At 43.3% G+C, this 20,767-nt stretch overlaps 1 protein-coding gene across 1 annotated transcript in view; it reads left to right on the forward strand.

The window, feature by feature from the left end:
* The window catches only part of DNAJC11 (DnaJ heat shock protein family (Hsp40) member C11), a 595,273-nt gene that overhangs the window by 441,920 nt on the left and 132,586 nt on the right, over window positions 1-20,767 (forward strand). Inside the window, exons 7-10 of the mRNA XM_069240219.1 lie at window positions 882-955; window positions 4,903-5,092; window positions 10,039-10,124; window positions 18,626-18,742. Coding sequence (XP_069096320.1) covers window positions 882-955; window positions 4,903-5,092; window positions 10,039-10,124; window positions 18,626-18,742 — 467 coding nt within the window. The remainder of the gene's footprint in view (window positions 1-881; window positions 956-4,902; window positions 5,093-10,038; window positions 10,125-18,625; window positions 18,743-20,767) is intronic.

Consider the following 20,767-nt stretch of genomic DNA (forward strand, 5'->3'; position numbering starts at 1 on the left):
CCCACACTACTCCAGTCCACACCACTACCTCAGTCCACTTCAATCCACTCCACCCTATTTCACACCATGCCACTTCACGTTACAACACTCTGTCACTGATCCATTGATCTCTACTCTCCTCTCATCAGTTCTTAGACACTCTAACCCCCCGCTCCCGCTCCACTCCACGCCTCTAACTTATAGCCGTGCTGAACAGCAGCCACGGCAGTGTACACCATGGCAAAAAAACATTGCCAAAGCCAACAGTTCTTACATAGGCGAAACCTATTGGCTTTGCCACTTCCTTTTTAATGGTGCAAGAATGGGCTATTCCCAAAAGTATGTTATTGAGTAACGTACAGTGTAGTGACCTGTAATCATGAGATCTATTAACAGAAATAACGGACTAAATCAGGCGCAGCGGCCGGTCGTCTTGGGCATGTTCGACGCGGGTATTCGAGGCAGAGGTTGCCCTGGGAAAACGCAAAGAAAAGTAAAATATCCATTTTAGTTCCGGTGTGATAATGTGCCCTAATCCTTTGCCGTCTGATTGGACTCATTCAAGCTCTTATTTGAAGAATGTAGTTTTTTGTTGTTAGAAACTTCGATGTTGGTGTGTAATGTATTTGAGAATTACCGGTAAAGTCTGGAGTAGTGTGCCAGATCAGAATATAGTGTCTAGTGTCCTATGCACACAGTGATGCGTGATCACCATTTCTGAACCTTTCACGATACACAAGCATGATGGGAAATCATGGCATTAAATACACAAGTGCAACTCAAATGTTTCATGTTTATAAAGCAACTTTCTTCGTCACAATGCTCTTCGAAGCTTGATTGAAACTCCATGTAAATACTGTTCAACAGTACATTGTTGACATTTCTATTTTCTATTTGTGCAGCTGGAGTTTGGAGCTGGAGACCTCCAAGGGCCTTTGTTTGGTCTAAAGGTGTTTCGTAACCTTACCCCAAAATGGTACGTGGATTTAAAAACGTGTGTGATCAAGTTTTCATGATAAATATCTTCAGTAATTAGAGTTGAGCTGTACTTTTAATGCCTTGTGTGTTGGATAACTGTTTGCCCAACAAGTAGTACTAACAAAGCACCTTGAGCATGAATTTGAATGACTTGGCGTTGTTCGTAACTGCACAGTATTATAGAAACCACGTCACTATTTTGATAAATTATCAGTCAGTCAGTCAGTCTGAAAGAGGCCCTAGTTAGTGAAATAGATAGCTAAGGTAGTGGCCCGTCTTTGCACACTGGGGCAGGTTTGAACTTCTAAAGGCACGCTGTACAAGGGTCAGGCAAGGTGTGGAAGACTGCATGGGGTTGGGTTTACTGCAGGCAATACTTGCTTTATTAGCAGAGAAATCAACAGAAAAATCCGGTACATCAGGCAATAAAGCCGATCCACAAACTGACCCCCCAGGCCTGCTCATCGGGCACCTCCTGGTTTCCCTATAGGCCATTCCTGCCCTGGTATTAAATAAATACAGGCCCCGATCACGAGTAAGATGGCCATGATTAACAATGTCGACTGCTATTTCCGCATCTAACTTTTCCCGTTACGGATTCATCCCCATGAAATGGGGAATACGCGTGCAGGTCCTTTATTTGACAATTAAGTGGCGATTTTTAACTCGTATCTACTGCCTGCTCTAAGGGGATGGTAAACGTGCGTTGGGGAGGCAGTGGAGGGCAGGAGTTGGGAGTGTTGAAGCTGGAAGTGGGGCTGTGGTCAGCATCACATTCTTCCGCCTTTCCTAGAGGGTGTGGGGGGCGTGGAGTGTAGGGGAGCTTGGACTGGGCCTGTGATGCATTTACGACACTCCCAAAGGCATTTTACTAGCTGTTTTTTATGGACAGGAAAATCAGTTCCAGCATGCAGTTGAAAAGTTCGGGTGCACTAGGGAGAAGGATGACCAGACACCCCGGATTCATATATATTCAGATACAAAGACTAACAAGGATACGCCAAAATCGGCACGTGCCAAACACAGAAGTGAAGTTGAAGCTTTAGTCCTACTTCTGTGTCTGAGTCTGGCCTGTCATTGTATCTGCTTGAAAAATAGTCCCCTTATAACGGAGCGGATACTACACGCCCGGTAGAACCTTTCGCTCAGTTTATCAGACCCAAGTAGTAAGCTGTTCAAGCTGGAGCTTTAAGGTGCAAAGGCTTAATTATCTGGCAATGAGGAAAATAAGTCAGGAGCTGCACTGTTTATAGTAGTTGCCGTCCAGAGTTTGCAATCGCCTTCTCCACAGGGGTCGTAGCTACCATTAGCGCAGCAAGGTGCAGTGGCACCAAGCGACAGTGCCTTGAGAGCAACACTGAACCCCTGTAATTTTTGTATTTACTACCCCATCATCAATTAAAGGGTCAATCTACCTTGATTGGTCCAGGGCCTACGGCATCTTTGCTAGTTTCGTGCCCCTCAGTAGTCTGAACGCGTGTGTTTTCTCCTGCAACACCCCATCTGAAAAATGTGCTCTTTTGAAATTGCCCACATACAGGTGTTAACTCTCTGTAAGGCATATCACCCTTGGCCAGAGGTAGCCTATGGGTTCAGGGAGCTTAAAAATATACAAGTGAGTGTCCGTTGTTACGCAAGTAATATCAAAAGAATAGGGCAGGTTGTGTTCGCCGACCTGTTTGCGAAGGTAGGTACCAGCTATACCGTTTGATACTGGCATCAAAACCATGCCTGCGCTTTAGCCCTCATTTTTTTATGCCAAGTTAAAGATCTAAATCAGACGCGGATAACAATTCCGCCTAAGTGTATTTGCGCCCGATATTTTCGTTCGTTAATTCAGCCGTTCATTCTGTCACTAACATCATGGTAAATCTTTGTGCAGTTAGTGAAGGCTTTGACCAGATAATTCCTTAGAACTAGTTGTGCGTAAAGTACGTCTTTGTGACCACAAGATGGCGCCACTTCCCCATCTATTTTTTAAGAAATACTTTTATTATTAATATTTAATTATTGTCTGTACGTAGAAAGGGTGTAACAATGTAAGGAAGCCGAAATGTGATAAAACGTTTTGGAATGCAATTGAGATATTTAGTGCGTGACATTTTAAACCCAAATCATATGTCAGAATTATTTTCCGCGCACCATTGTTTTGACGCGCGAGGACATTATTTTTGTGGATCATATGAAAACTGCTGCCCGACACTGTAATTTGTGTCGGAATTATGGTGTTATTCTTTGTCGACCTTAATATCCAAAGGCAGTTTTTAAATGTATTAAGAGGTAACAGGCAATGCATTACAAAGTAAAACATGAAAGCACGCTTTAGGTTGATCTTCTTCAGATGAGCATGTTAAAGTGATTAAATACGTGGGGCCAGATAATGGAAAGGTACATAGGTGCAACCAACTTCCGTATATATTTACTTGCACCTTTTGTGCCCTTCCTTGTTGCTTTGCACTGTTTTTCATGCCCACGCGTATGTCGATGGTATGTGCTCTCAAAAAACATTAGTGCTGAAGTAAGGTTTGCATCGGTGCACTTCCATATGAGTCCAAGCCAGAGTGGGTGTGTTTTGAGGGGGCACGTGTGCAAAATGCATATGTGCGAAATGATATAATACATTTTGCACACACGAACTCTCAAAATACAAAACAAGCTTGAAAGAGAAAGCTACGTGCCAACAAACGAGGTTTGTGTATGTATTTGTGTTACAAAAAGCGTCGCAAAGAATTGCCCCAAAACATTTTCTCTTGTATACCTTACGCACATCATTCTGTGATACGCCCACTGTGGTGGTATTACTGCCTTGTCGATTAGCGTGAGAGGGATTTGTGGAGGAAACGTCTGGTAGCTGGGGGAGAAATCTGGGGCCAAGGTAGCCGAACAGTGCCACAAACCAGTGTTATATTTCAAAATAAAATAATATATTTGCATTCCTGATTGGAAGATTTCGAGGAAAAGGGTTTGTTCTATTGCATTGATTTGTCCTCTTGCTCAACTGGTAAAAATGTGAACTTTGATGACCTGCTCCTGTTCTGTGGGTTCTCCTTGCGCTCCACTGTGTCAGCTCATGCATTGCACCCCCTTATGTATGTGCAGCACAGAGGACGAGAAATGCACACACGCAGAGGGATTGTCAGTGTGTGGAATCCAAATAAACCGGACAGGCAACAGCTTCAAGCTTCACAGGAAGGCAATTCATTAATTATCAACTCCATCAGAGTTAGATCATTGTTGGCGTAAATGAGCAGAATGCTCGTCCTTAAAATTGTAAACCCTACAGGCCTGAAATGTAAAAGAGAAGCGATAAGGAATTCATTTGTCCGAACTTCACTTGAACACTCTTTGGGTTGGTTGATGAGAATTCCCCACAATCTTTAGAGCTATGCAGTTTTCTCAATTTTTGTGTATCTTTAAATGTAAAACAAATACATATGCATAAAGAGAACACTCCTTTCTTTGTATAACATTTATCATTCGATTGCTGAAAGTTACCTTTTGAGAAAGAACCTATCACAACTGTTTCTAGGTCAGACAATAGCCCTTTCTAGGTGAACAAAAATGCAATTGCCTCCAAATGAAGCCCTTTAATGGGGAATACCGCTATTGCTGTTTTGGCGAGTGGTCCCCTGGCACAGGTAAATAACAGTAAAGTGATGGACTATCCTTCCTCCGTTTGTACATCAGAAATAACCTAATTAGATTAACACTGAAAATTATAGGGCATAAGTGCACATGTTGAAGGAATCGTACAATTCTACACTTCGTGGTAAGAGAAATATCTTATTTATGTTCCACTTGTTTCCCTGTCTTTCTCTTTATATAGATCAAGATTTGCAAGAAAGTTCTCCTTTGAATTACAGAAATCTTAGAACTGCTCTGCTTTCACATGTTTTTGGGCTAGAACCCAGTGTTAGACATAACCTTTCACATGTTCTCTTGCAGTTTTATCACTACAAACTGTGCTCTGCAGTTTTCCTCCCGCGGGATCCGGCCAGGCCTCACCACTGTGTTGGCACGACATTTGGACAAGAACACTATGGGTTACATACAGTGGCGCTGGGGTATCCAGTCCGCCATGAACACCAGTGTGGTTCGCGATACCAAGACCAGCCACTTCACGATGGCCTTGCAGGTAAGGTGTGGGCGGCATCAGCACAGTGCACAGGCGGTCCGGCTAGATTCAGCCAAACTTGGGATAAAAGTAACACATTAGTATGATGCATGTATGTAATCAAATATTTCACTAAATTAAATGGGAACAGTCACCCAGAAGGATAGAGAGAGCTGCATTGAGTAATGTAAGTTTTCATCACAGGTCACATACTTTGTGCCCATAGCTTTCAAAGCACAAAATAAAAAAAATAAAAAAACTGGTAAATCTGGGACTGGCAGGATTAAGTTTACAATTTCCTTCATATATTTAAACAAGTTTTTAAAAAAGTAGCCATCTTAAACACCCTTAAAATGCAACTTCCAATTAAATTAGAAAATTAGCACACTGTAGATCAGTAGCTGATGGTAAACGCCTTACCCAAAGTAAAAAAACAGATTCAATTGTACTTTGCAATAGGGCTAGATCTTTTTACAGAAGTTTGAAGAATAGAGATGTTATGTGTTAATTTTTTTGTGAAATTCTATTAGTTACGTTTTTTGCGGGCTGTCTGTGGTATCTGATACACTGTTGTCTGCACCTGGGTCAATACAAGCAATCAGTGTAAATTAAATATCTGTCAGAAGTGTGTTAGGGATCCCTCTCTGGACCCTTCTTCCACTTTTACATTTCTTTAAGGAAACTGGCTTCTAATTGGAGAAACTGCACTTTAAATACGGGACCCTACAATTAGTTTTCTAAATTTGAGTTAATCAATGGCCTGATTCACAAAACCTTAGGAATTCACTTCAACAGGGCTAAGTCTACACTTGAAGACAATTTCAAACTTTTGTGAAACTCAGAAAAACGTAAAGGAGTTCTCTTGTATTATATTGTAATATTTATGCAGAGCTTACCCCTTTGTGGGCACTGAAACACTTGTAGGGGTGCCGTTGGAAGGGTGCTGTCTTTGTTTTTGATCCTACGTGGGAAATGTTTCCAAAATCAAGCATTTTGACCACCGAGGTGCAGTTATCACGGTCTGGGGCACAGTGGAAACAGCGTTATAGATGACGAGGTGTGGTTTTCAGTATGCTGGCAGCTTTGAGAAGCAAATATCTTTCCAGGTTATATCCCAGGGTTGTGGGGTGACGTAGGTTACGTTGTCGATATTCACGAGAGTTCTAATATTTAACTATTTCCGTGAAGGAAATCAATCCGCTGTAAATTTCTTCATGTGTTTACCCTTAAATATATATATCATTTTTTTTTAATTCTCTTTATTAGACTTCATCAGTGAGAATCGTCACATTACGTTTCTTCCCGCAGCAATAACAGGCATAGGAGCTTGTTAAAGTACGAAAGTCCGCTGGATATGGTATGCCTACTTGTACGGTGTAGGCGAGGTCGAGTGCTAACCCACCCAGTCCCACCAGTCTACAGTGCAGACCCCCTGCTGTTTCCGTAAGCCTATACTCAGTTGTGACACCGGTTTCACAACCTGAGTATCATTCCTCTCTTTCTCCCGACTTCTTGCCAGGTCCGTCCTGCTGCCACGTCACCCTGCGTCAGTCAGCATATATCGCTGTGCGGGTGGCTGTATGTCTGTTATCCTCTATCCCCTCCATCCTGTACCCTAGTGGGATCACCTTCACATCCATCTGTGTCTGTGTACATATGTCCCCATTCCTACCTTGTTTCAGAGGAAGTCTTTCTAGGAGCCCTTCCCAGGCCTTTAGGTCATCCCATCAGCACATCGTCCTGTCGGTGTAGTTTCATATGGACTTCCTCTGCCACCGCCCACTCCATGACATCAGTCTTCCATAGCACCAGCGATGGGTGCTGGGTTCCCAGCCAACCCATAGCCACTTATCGTTTGGTCAGGACCAAAGGCAGTTGCATGAACTTCCACACCATTTCACCTTGCTTGGTCCGATCGACCAGTCCCAGCAAGCTGCCTTTAGGTGTCTCATCCAACCTTAGCCTCGTAACCACTTCTATTTGCATCACCACCTGAACCCAGTATGCCAGAAACTCTGGGCACTCCCATGCTATGTGGAGAAAGGACACACCCTCCTCCCCACTCCTGGGGCAGTCCACCACCTGTCTCTGTCCATTCGGCTAAGCTTGACCGTCGTTAGGTATGTGCTGTGCATATAGGTAATGTGCTCTATTTTAAGCCTTGTGTTGCCGACGACCTCCTGCACTGTTTGCACATGTTTGTCTTCATACAATATCATCACCGTATGGCAACCCGCTCCCACTGTCAGCATGAAGTGCAGCATTTTAATTTGTTTAGGCGTGTTGGGAAAATGCATCCATGTTTCCCGTGCCATCTTTGCCAGTTTGGCATATTGAAAAAATTGTCCCCCCTACTGCAAATACCTCTCTAGACTCTGCGAAGGTACGGAACGTCTCCTTACAGTAGAGCCCCCTCCAGTGTTTTGCACCCTCCCCGCCTCCTGCATGTGATTGACATGTCAGCACTGATGCCGCTGAAAGACCTTGGCACCCAGATGATAAGCTCCCAGTCCAAGGGTGTTTTTTTAAAGACTCTGTTGACTGTCCCTCCTATATTTCCACCACCTGTCGTATTGCTTCGGAGATACTAGGGGCCTGTCGGGAGCCACTCGTAAGTAACGTCAATAGTGAGTGCGTACCATATGTGCCCTATGTGAGCCTCCGATCCTATTTATTGTCTTCTGCAAACCCAGCAGTGGCATATTGCAGCTTAGACACCTAATAGTACAGTTCCAAAGCTGGGAGGCCCTTGCCTCCCTCCACCATGTCTCGTTTGGAGCAACAACAGTGCCACTCTGCTTCTATTACACCCCACACTAGGGAAATCAGTAATTGATCAAGTGGTTAAACAAACTGCAAGTGAATGTGTACAGTGCACTCTGTGTAACGGATAGGCACTGGGGCAAGGACACTGTTCGCAATGGCGATCCTTCACACCATTGACAGGGGCAGAGTATCCCAAAGTCTCACAGGATTAGTCAGTGCGATTACTAGTGGATCCGTCTCATACTCGCATTGTCTCTCTAGCTAGTGTCCAATAATGACTTCCAGATATCTAAAGACCACTGTTTCCCATCTCAGCCCCAACGTTGGTAGTTTCCCCACTAGCCCTCGACTTCTGCCTATTCAGGCACAGTCCGGACACCTCACCATAGGCCTCCAACCATGCCAGCAGGAGCGGGTCCGAGACTGCCAGCCTCCAAAGGTAGAACAGGGCATCATCCGCATATAGTGAAATTAAATTGGTGGTCTCTCCTACTCGGATGCAAAACTAAGCCGTGTCACAATGCAATGTTGTGGCCAAAGACTCGACTGCCAGGGCAAACAGCAATGGGGACAGAGGGCAGCCCTGCTGCGTACCCCTCCCTGCCTCCAAGTCCGCACGGGTAGTGGGAGCCGTATAAAGGAGTTTGATCCACCTGGTAAATTTAGGCCAAATCTCATATGTTGGAGGACAAGGCTTTGGTGATATCCATCAATGCCAGTGCACATATTTTATACGCTTATTTATTGGTAGGGAACACTTCACCTCTGTTAAAAAGCTTTAGTCCTATAAACTCCCATGGTCTGTGGTGGTGATCTTCTCCAAATGCCACCCTGTAACGCAACTACTTCTGCCCTTGACATGAGTAAACGTGTAAGTTATTGGTAAATACCCACGTACTCGTCATTTTGGGGTCTTCAGCAACATTTAAAGTTGAGTCCCTTTAGAAATGGCCACACCAGATGCCAACAGTTAAATTCCTGGAATAAATTATGTTTGAGCAAATTCCATTTACAACAGTAACATCACACCTGTGATTAAGTGAATCAGAAATTCAAACAGCCTTTTTACACACCTTAATGTACTTAAACATGTTTAAGAAAGGGGTATTTATTTATTTTACATAGCTAGGACGTTGGCATTGTATATGCTATTTAATATGGGTCTTTTACATTTTAAATCGTTTATAAAAGGAGTGCTCATGAAAGGCAGAAGAAAGAAGAAGACTGGATCCATGCCAGATTTGTTTGTACCCACATAAAGCAATACTCGTGCAGTGTACTTAATTAGAGCTCAGTTAATGGTTAGACTGAAATCTGACATGGATCTAGCCCTCATGGGTCTATGTGGCACACTCCTCTATGGGGGCACATGTGAATTCAATACAGTGTTAACTTTTCTTCGCATCATATGTTTAGCAACCTGTAATAACACCTGCTAATACCAACCTAACTCATGTTTTCTCCATTTAATTGCTTTCGTAAAGTGCTGTAACATTCTGCCCACGTTAGTATGGGCAAGCAGGAGCTGACACTTAGAGAGTTGGGTGACCTCTGGCCCTGAAGGCTTCTGCCTGCCTGGATATTGATTTACAGCCACACTGGGGCACCTGGAGCGTGCCACCACACATGGCTAACTCTCAGGCTCACGTGCCTGTTACCCGCTTTCCACTTTTTAAATATAGTCCTTGTAAACTAATGAAGAGCTGCACACATTCACGTTCTGTCTGATTCCCGGAGGGGTTGGGATATCTGAGCAAGGTATTGAGGAGAAACTAGCAGTCTCGAGCTAGAAGAGCCCCCTCCAAAATCAAATCCACCCGGTCTTTGTCACCATCTCCATCTACATGAAGCTTCTTTCCTGATTAGGGTGATGTTTGCTCAGCAGTCGATTACACCTTAAAATACTACCTGTCTTTAGACTTGTAATCCTTTTTGATGCAGAAAATAACTACGGATATTGTGCATCACACGAAGCGGATAGTATTTCGGGGGTGCAGATGCTTTTTACACTAGCGTGGGGATTGAAATCAGAGCACCAGGTTTGTGATGAGAGAAAAGGGAAGGTACATGATGCTGCAGGTGCCAGGGCCCGGGCATTCATCGAAGCTGCCCAGGCAAAGAAGAGGAAAGTGCTGAGGTGAAGGGGGTTAGTCAGTTTCGGCTATATCATGAATAAACAAATATTCGTTCTTTTCTTTCAGCTCGGTATCCCACATTCCTTTATGATGGTCAGTTACCAGCACAAGTTTCAAGATGAAGACCAAACGCGACTTAAGGGATCTATCAAGTGAGTAGTCCTTACACCCAGTACAATTAAATGCAAAAACTAGTTAGTGTGTTAATGCGCCTTGCATATCGTTCTAAGGCTACAGATAAATTCTTATAAAAACGATTAAACAGATTAGCACACTCACTTATAAGGTTGGCATACATGAAACCCAGTACAGAACAGATGCATTATTAAAGATTTAGTTTGATCATTGAACTGTTCTGTTGGTAGAGCACAACGTTCAGCTTCACAGAGCCCTACCTGCCAACTATCAGATTTTTTCCCAAACAGTCCTCGTCCCACTATTTGTGATAGGTACACCAGGTGCCCCCTCTATTACTCTGACGTCTTTGAATGCAGGAAATCAGAAATCCAATTGAAAACGACAGAAGCAGCCTGTAAAACAGGTAAAACTTGTGGCAATATTAAGTGCTAAATACCGCTTGAGTGCAACCTTACCACTGCAAATGTGACCATGATGTAGTGATTAGGACTCAAATGCTCAATACCAACAATCTTGATGTACTCTAGAAAGGCACGGTTGGACAGAAGAGAAAGCTCAATGAAATTTACTCAGTTTTTGAGCCTAAGTTAAACCTTAGACATGTTACTTCAACTCGGACATCTTCTTCCCTCTTCATATTAAAGGATCTTTTGTGTTTGTCCCCAGCTAAATCCCAGTGTTTTGCCCAGCGGTAGGTCATTTTACCTTCATGTACTTACATATCTTCCTTTTTTGGCCTCTCGTTGTGGAGCCAGAGCGATGGTGCAAAAAGGTATCTTGTTGTTCAACCTCATGTTTGGCCAATCTTCCACAGGAAACCCTAAAGCTCTTGTCTTTGTTTAGACCACATTTTCCATATTGTGGTTGTCTAAGGTCCTTTTCTAAAATGTGTCTGAAGAGTCATACATGTTCCTTACTTTAGACTTGAGAAGAAAGGTGTATATTTTACCATGGATCTTCTCTAGGTTCACCTGCTGTGCATTGTTCGCCATCTTGTGGTTGGGTAAAGACATTGTGTTAAGGAAAACGTTTTTAATTTTGTGGGCATCTACCTCTGGCAAAGTTGATAAGAACTCCTTGTGGCATCTAGACTTGGGCTCACCGTGCCCAATCACATAGTAGCCATCTTCAGACTTTTATTTTCTTCTGTTGGGTAGATGCCCTAGATAGAGGAATAATGCACAGCATGTGAAGCTTGAAAAGTTTTAAGCTTCAAACCTATTACGGGAAATTAACACGTTTCATTTCTTCTTTATTCTTTGAAGAAATGACTCCCAGGTCTTCAGAGTATTTGTTTTTTGCCATACATTTAAATGAATGAGGAATCTAAATCAAGGATTGAGATTCCAGTTGGATCTTAGATTTGCATTCTGAAGTTAATGATCATCACAGTGAACATGCTTGCATCAGAATACAGCTTTCATAGTGGCATTTGACTTGAACCATTACAGGGCCTCAGTGCCTTGCATTTATATGTAGCCTCAACATCATCTTAGATTCCCAAGGTACAACTCAGTAGCACAATAAATGCTCCATATCAATGATTTTCTGGAAAATGTATCATGTGGTGATTTCATAATTTTCTAACATCACTAGCTAGTAATTCACAAACATTGTTGGCTTTTAATTATCCTACTGTAAGCCAGTAAACAGATTATTTATTTTCAAAGCAATTGAAGGCCCTTGCACGACTAAATAGTAGGGAAATTAAGGAGAAGTACCCCTTAGTTATCTCCTTGGGCATGGAATTGTGCCAGTCAAAACTCATTTTCTAAAAACATATCTCAAACCCTACCTTCTTTAAGACCTTAAATAGATAGTCTATTTTAGTTTACAATAGGGTTTACAGACCCTGGTTTTGTCGCACTCTAGTGCCTTCCTCTGATTTTCTGACAAACCCGGTATGTTTTCTGCACAGAAAACTGAAAATGTGCCCCATAGCAAATGCTGTACAAGTTTTCACTGGTATGTAGCTCACCATGAAGAATACAAAAAACAGATGAATAGAATGCTTGAATTAACTTCACCCACTAGAAATTACATGGGAATCACCCCAGTCCATCTTTTTTGTGTACCATACCACCTCAGGTATGACCCAGCCATACCCAAAACACCCTTGGTCCTGCCACTAGTCACAGTTCAGTCCAAACTGCCAAGCCAGTGCCTCTCTGAACTGGAACACAAGTAATCCAGTGCCAGTTTCAGCCTGTTTTGGTGTCTTCACTCAGTTGGCCCTTTGTTCCAGTGACACAGGACCCACATCTGGGCATGCCAGTGGCACAGTGGATGTCACAATGAAGAATACAAAAGATGATAAAGAACACATATAGGCTTCAGCCCTGAAGTCTGATGTAATTTTCTTTTCTTTTTTGCATCCTTTAAAGTGGATCTTCAACTCTGCTCCTTCTGATTTCAGTACTTTTTCTGAAGCCTGTTAGCATCAACACATTTTTGGTAGTCTGCTGGAATATTGCCTCTGAAGGTGTTGGGTTTCTAAACACTGTCATTCATGCCTGAACAGATGTTGGATATGGACTTGCATGACCTCTGCCTGTGGTACACTAACACCAAACATGACTCCAGCTCCTGCGACATATGCTCCCTGATGCACCTCGAAGCTATCCGGAAGCATGAAGCCAAGGTTTTAAATTGCTGAACTCTAGCGTTGGGGTTGATTGAGGTCGGCGCCAGTCTAGGTTGCCCTCAACAGGAATGGCAAAGTTGAGAGAACAAAGTAAGGAAAACAACAGTGACTCTTCAACATTCAGGTATACCAGTCTTGAAAGGGGTCATGAACCAGGACTCCAGCTTCTCCTTTCTCCTCGGACTCGAGGCTGAATCTGGAGTTGATGCGCCATGAGGCCCTGAGACCATATTTGAATCCACAGCGAGTTGCAGCTTTTATGAAAGCTGTGCTGTTATTTAAAAATTCATATTGCCTTACTCGGGTGCACCTTCTGGCTCCAGATACAAATCCAGTTTATATTTCTCCCCGGATCCAGATCAGTCTGCTGCAGGAGTTCGCCTGGTACCATAACTAAAGCGCAGCTATACCAAGAGGACGACTTCCATCCAGTTCTTCTGCATTTGCAGCTTTACTTCCAAAGAATGGAGGCTATTTCTGGATCAAATTCTAATGTTGCACAGTACCACCAGACAGTCCAGCATTATGATGAAGCAACAGATAATTTGCCTCTGCCCCACAACATTAAAGGGATGCTGGTTTGTACTTTGACTTACAAAATGACTTTGCCAGTTCCCCTAAATCTGTCCTTAATTTGCAAAAGAAGGTGCATCATTTGCATTGTTGTTCCAGAGGGCAGCAGAAGATTTGCCACTCCCCACTGATGAGACTAGGACTACTCTGATGGAGATTTTAAATCATACCCTTCCATTTTGCAATCTCTGCCATTTTAAGGGACTGCGGTTAGTCCAATCTTGGCAGCGTGGTCAAAACCATGTTCTGCTCCTGCATTGAATAGCCTCATTGCTAGGTGCTGTAGTCTAGGACATGGAGTCCATAAGGTCAAGATGGTATCATTAAACTGGTCGCAGTTTGCCGCCAGTATTTTTGCAACCAAAATTTAGTTTTGCAAACCAACCTATATACTTATAGGTCAGTTTGTAAAATTTTGAATCTGAGTGGGTCGCAGTGCAGCCTACCTAATTAATGTTTGTTGGTTACATCGTAAATTGTGACGCATTACGATTGGATACAGTCACAAGAATGGTGGCCTACAAGGGTCGGCAGACCACCACAATGTCTGTAATTGGATTTATATAAAGAAACTTTTAAAAGCAGCTTTGATTTCCTCTCGACCACTGTGTACTCCTCAGGAAACGTTTTCCACAAGTCACAAAGGGGAAGAGGTGCAGGGAGGACCCCTTCCCCTTTATTTTTTATTTTATTTTTTTAATAAGTTGCCACCCCAATTTGGAAGTCAGTTACTTTTCTATGGTTATGATCAGAATTACAGTACAAAAACATTAATTTGTAGGGTAAACGTTTGGTATTTGGAAGGGATGTCCAAAGCATACCACATCTAAATACCAAATCGGTATCCAGTCATAAGTCCATTTTAGGAGTCTGTAAAACTTGTGGCATCCTCGATAGACATTCTCTTTAATAGAGGCAGACTTTTTGCAGAGAAGGTTAACGTGCGTTTGGAGCCCTTCTAAAACAGCACTGTTATGGCTCACCCCTGGGGGTTGCTATGTCCAGCCTTCTCATTTCACAAACCATGTACATAATTCTTAGGTTACTTGTGAGACCTCAGCTTTTACCAGTGACCAGCGACCCAGCCCATCAAGGAGCTGACACAGGCTTCTCATAACGCTAGAGAAAGAGCTGGTGCCCGTGGACAATGACAGTATTATCAACATCACCTTCTGACTCCTCTTCTTTGGGCAGCATTTCAAAACTCTTTTAGTTCGTCCTTCAGCAGCTATCCAGGCTTGGGAACACATCTAATACTATCTACCCTACTGGTGCACAGTCATATTGGTCTGGCACATCCTACAGATTGTCCAGGTTGGTGTTGCTCGCCAGTGTAATGATTGAGAGCGTATCTTAGAGCACAAAATGAGTTGTTACACTGCTTCTGTAGTCCCAATTATGATGGGGACTTAGGCTGATTCTAGGCCTCAGGTTGCTGAACTTGTTTCTCAATAAGGAATATTGATGACCCTTGTGCAGGTACTGCTGGACTCGGACTGCAGTGATTGAATGGTGTCCCCTGGATCTTCAGAATGCACACTTTCATGTGCCATTCCTGCAGTGCCATCAGAAGTATGTTCATTTTGTTGTGTGATCAGTTCACTGTCCTGCCTTCTGCCTTACATTGGCCCTTCGGGTCTTTACGAAAGTAACAGCTTGGGTTGTTTTCTCTCTTCACAGGTCATGGATAAACATGTTTCTGTAACTGGAGGCCTGGCTGTTACATGAAGGCTCGGGCACTTGCGGAAAACAGTGTTGTTGTTGTTTACACTAGGGTTATCCATTAGTGAGTCTAAATATCTTACACCTTCAGAGAGACTGCCATTTATCTTGGCCTTGAAGGTCTGTCCATCTCCAAAGCAAGTCTGGGACATTTGGGCTAGGATAAAATGTTACTCAAGAGCTACTGCTCCACCTGTAATGATTCTAATGTCCCTTGCGTTCTGGTATTATCTTCTCTCATCTTGCTGGTACCTTACACTTGTGTGCACTGTGTGCCCTTTAAACGACCCTGCGTCTGCAGTGGGCCAAACATTGCACATACCTTTCAGCAGCCGCAGCCCATCCTTTAGGGCAGTGGGGCCACCCCCTGCCTTTTGCCCCTCATGAAGAGTGCCTCTCAGGCTGAGCAAAGGTCAGCCTGACAGACACTCTTCATCTTCAGCTCAGGCAGCCAGGAGCGAGACATGCGCGATTAGTGCAGACTCCTGGCTGTCTGAGCTGAACTTTGCTGGGCTGAAGAGGTCACAGCTCCTATGGGAATGACCTCCTCGGCTCTGCAAAGGTGCCTCGAGGCCCTCTCCCTCGGTCACGAGGGTAAGTGTCACCCATTGACTCTGACCTAGGCGGTTCAGGTTTAAGCCCTGAAGCACCCAGGGTGAGGGTCAATCAGTGACACCTTGTCACAGAGTGGGGAGGGGGTCAGAAGTTTCACTGACCCCATCCCACTCTATGATGAAGTTGGGAATGCTGCCTTCCCTCATTGGCTGACCTAGGGTAAGCCAATGAGGGAGGGAGGGAGGGAGGGAGAGAGAGAGAGAGAGAGAGAGACAGAGATTTTTTTGTGTGTGCATGTATGTTTGAATGTTGATGAGTGTTGTGGATGGATGTGCGTGTGTGTGTGAATGAATGAGTGTGCTTTCCGCATGCCCCCTCCCTCCTAAAATTACCGGCCGCCAGTGCCTATCAGACATCTGTGTCCCCAACCAGGTGGAAAAGTCCCTTCAGTGGTGGATGACTGATGCCAGTCTGACATGCACCTGGCTATTCCCCTTGCCCTTCCTAGAAGTCATGGTGGTTACAGAGGCATCATCTCTTGATCACAAACAGAGTCTGTACTCAGAGCTGGCTCAAGGATTTTCTACTAACGGATTACACCTGTGGTAGACCTTTGTGCTGCCGCTGAAATCACTCATTGCTCCTTACTTTGCACTCTTGAGTTTCCTACACGAGGGCTTGCCTAATGGACACATTCAGTCTTTGGCAGGACTTCTCGCTGTTATGCTCATTCCCACCTCTGCCTCTGATCAGGGTGGGTAGTGAAAAAAGACTATCTATGAGCAGTGAAGAAAGAGGATACTGAACACAACTTATTCTGATGGCCCTGCTTTGGGCTTGTAGGTTCTGGTAATAAGTACTCCTGACCATGTGTCCACCACTTCGGCTTCCTCTTTGGGAGGATCTTCTGTTGCAGCAGAACAGCAGAGTACTACACTTAAAACCTCACAATATCCACGTGTAGAGATTGAGGAGACTGAACTTAGATGTTTCAGCTGTCTGTCAGAAATGATGAATGTCATTCTGGAAGTCCTCTATCCTGCCACCACTTATGTATATTCAGACTGTTAATCTAAATTTGTCATCTGGTATGATGAGAAGAATGTTAATGCCTTACAAGAGAGGTTGTCTTATGTTCTGTTTGTATTATTATAGCCTGACAAGGCTTTACAGTCAGCATTGCTAAAGGTTAATCATGAGACCTCTCCTGCCTTTCCTTGTTTGCTTGGGCAACCACATTGTTCAAGCCATCTATTGTGATGCAATGCTTATAAGGACTTTCACATATGTTCCCGTCTGATCCCTTTATTATGTCGCAGTAGACCCTTAATTTAAATTTAACCTTTCTGATGTAGGTTCAAGCCTGTCCACAGCTCTATTCTTAGGTCTTTACAAACCTTTACTCTTTGCCATCACTATAGCACGCTTGAGACTTACATGCCCTGTTAATTCAGCCTCTGTATGTACTACCTTTTCCCCTTGAAAAGCCGGTACTTAGAGCCCTTGCTTCCTTTCTTCAGAAAGTAGCGGTACCATTACATGTGTAACAATCTATCAAACCTCTTGCATTATTTTCTCCACTGTACACATCTAAAGAGGAGGAGAGGCTTCACTGGCTGGACCCATGCCAAGTCTTAGCTCCTATATTAATATGACTAAGGAGTGTTGTGTTTTGATAAACTGTTTATTGGGTTCACAGGTACAAAGATAATAAAGGCGGTCAAGAAACCCTCCTTATTTTGATGACATCAAGTAGTATTATGTAGTAGACAGAAAAGATCTTCCTGAGGCCATTATGGCACATTTCAGAAAGATGATAACTACCACTGCAACCCTTATTCAGTGTTTTTTGCTTTTGGACACCTACCGGTTGGACAAGTAGGCGTCTGTCCATACTTTCACAAAATATTACTGCTTCAATTCTCAAGTCTGCTTAGAGGGACATTTAGCCCATTCAGTCATGCTGGACTTGCTGGTGTAAGTATACTCTTCAAACCTACCACCCTGGAGGGGGAAAAGCTTTGGTACTGATTCAAAAGGAGATGAATCTGTTGTTAATAGTTTCCTCAGAAGTACAAGTTGGTTACCTTGGGTAACACTCTTGCTGGTAGATGCTCTTTCTAACCTGATATTCTATACCATCTCCCACCTCCCTGTTTTGTGTAGTGGACTTTTTCATAAACTGATGTCTCAAAGTTAGTTGTTGTCTGGGCATGCATGCTCAGATCTGAGAGCTTGGGAAACACAGAAGACAACTAAGGGCAGCACACAAGGGTAGTGCCTATTTGCCGGTATGAATGATCATATTTGGAACCGGAAAGGAGTCATGATAAAAACCAATGGTGTCACCTACTGGCAGGCAGGAGATATTGCTAGAGTTTCCACGTCTAGCCTGGTACCCTTGGAGATTCACATTATCAGGAATTTGAAATTAGATTGAGTATCCACCAAAAAGGTGTCACAAACAGTAAGTAACTTTTTTGTATCAATAATAAACCAATTTAGAATCACGAGGCAACCTCTAGCAATTGTACTTAAGCCTGTCCCTGCAAACAGCAAACACCATCCACGTAGCTATATGACCCAATCCAAAATGCATTGCTGATTCCAGATATAAGACCAAGGGCCATATGTATGAACACATTTTCCCATAGACACAGAATGGGTAAAACCCTTTGCTACATCTGGCCCCAAATCCCTTGTGTAGTGGATTATTTGAAAGAACACAACATTTGATCCCTTTAAATCTCTTCAGAAGGCTGAAGTTGTATCTTTTTCACTGAAAGGTATGCTTTTTTCACTGAAAGGTATGCTTATACATTTATAGATGCGTCTGTTAATGTATATCGAGAGATGTTGCTGAGTAAAACGACCAACTTAAATCCAAGTCATCACTACATAATAGTTTTCTTCCTTTGATCCTTTATAAGAGTTACTCAGTCGGCCTCTTTGGCAGTGACAACAATTATCATTCATTCTGTATTTCACAACTCAACTTCCATGTTGAACTTTGTTTTTCAGGGCAGGCTTCTTTGGGACTGTGTTGGAATACGGCGCAGAGAGGAAGATTTCCAGGCACAGTGTTTTAGGCGCCACCGTCAGTGTGGGAGTTCCTCAAGGCGTGTCACTGAAAATCAAGTCAGTTTTTTTTTATTGTTGTTACATTATCTACTTTACTCTTAACCACTAACTGTGCATGCACACAGACTTGATGATGATGCACATAAACTAAATTGTACTTGAGTCAGTCATTCCTGAATCAGAATGAGCCTTAAAAAATGTTCAGGAGGAAGGCCTATTCATTTGAAGGTAAGAGGTTTAGGACGCAGTCTGATGGTTAGCTGGAATTTGTTCTAGAATGTGACTCGGTTGAGAACTACTTTTCAAAGGCCCCAAACTTGCAGCCTGAGACAAGTGTATTTATTTAACACTGGCCAAGGTGAACATTGCTTTGGGAAAGTCGGCACCATACTTTGACATGTTCTATGCATGAATACAGTGATCTTTAAGAGCAATCTCTAATTGAACAATCAATCACACTAGTCACTTTTTGGCTGCATTGAAGGTCTGCTGGAGTTTAAGAGCTAGACGTACAGATCTATTTTGGATTGGGTCAATGGGTGACCAAGTTATTTTTGGATTTGGCCTTCAGGATGTGTATTTTGCCCAACTTTTTTATGTGTTATGTATTCCTTTTGCTGCCCACTGTGATATGGTTTTATGTAGGAAATTGGGTTATTAGTTTGGAGGGGTGGATGCACCACTCAGATAATAAATGGAAACCTTTTCTGGATGAACAACAAAAGTCACAAAATAAACCTGTGCTTAACCATCTGGTAACTTGTCATGAAGGCAGTCAGGCTTGACTTACAGGCATTTAACAGCAATAAAGTGAAAACTCAGCACAAGAAAATCCCCAAACCAATTTAGAAAATAGATTAAAACATAATAAATAAAATAACACACACACACATACATTCACTGAAGTTAGACTTAGATGAATTTCTTAGTGACAAAGGTAATGTTTTTTAAGTAAAAAAGACACAGAATTTCATCAGTTATAGTTAGCAGCACTAACTATAACTTGAGCACCCACCATGCGCTGCTTATGACCTCACATATGACATCACTCATGACATGTTCTATGCTATCATTTATGACTTCACAGATGACATTAACGCTGTACAGTCATGGGAAATAAAACATCCTTGGCTTCACAGGAACCTGGATTTCTCTAACCATGCCACTCAGATGCATCTTGTAACCAATTATTCTCCAAGAGCCACAGGATTGCCTGTAAAAACAGGGAAGCAACACAAATACCTTAAGGCTGTTCAAGGGTACCCATTTTTCTCAGCCCATTGGAATGCTAATTCGCTTTCTTGGCTTTTGCCTACAGAGTGCAGGAAGTAGCCGAGTGAGCAGGGGCCCTAGGTCCGACCCTATCAAATGGGTGGGATACTTTACATACAGATTTTTTTTGGATATTTATAAAGTGTAAACCTAACCTTAGGGAGCAAACCAGAGGCATAACATCAGAGTAGGATGAGGTTGGGAAAGAATGAGGATTGCTAATAGATAGTTGCAAAGCTGTCACTTCCATTCCCCTCACCTTCACTTTGGTTTACAGCTTGAACATGGCGGATGCCACTTCTCCGTAAATTGGCATCAGGATTTGCCTCCCCACAGTTGGTGTAACACTCGCCCCAAGACAATGTACAGTTGACACCTATCATACACTCCAGCACTGTGCAGACATTTGTGCCATCCTTCAATTCAGTGCTTTTTCATGACATGCCCTGCTTCTTCTTCCTTGAATTCGCCAGTCCTCAAGCCATGGCGAATGCTTTATATTTTATTTGACGTTTCCTGGCAGAGCACATGCAAAGTCTACTGCCAACCAAAGTCGAGTGTGGCTCATGCCACTTCGAAGTTGGCTATGGCGACAGTGATGGTTGGTGGCAGCTATTTGACTGTTCGGTGGCTCCTGTACACGTAGGGGTAACAAAGCCTTATGGCGCCGCTGGTAAAACACACTCCATAGCTGGGGTTCTTCACTTCCACATTACGTTGTAGGTGGTGTTTTAAGCAGCATGCTGACGTGTTGTGCATTTGGGCCGTCATGCGGTGGGTTTGCTAAATGGGCAAGGTTTGTCTGTTGTC

Source organism: Pleurodeles waltl, chromosome 6, assembly GCF_031143425.1.
Source record: "Pleurodeles waltl isolate 20211129_DDA chromosome 6, aPleWal1.hap1.20221129, whole genome shotgun sequence".
Classification (NCBI taxonomy): Eukaryota; Metazoa; Chordata; class Amphibia; order Caudata; family Salamandridae; genus Pleurodeles; species Pleurodeles waltl.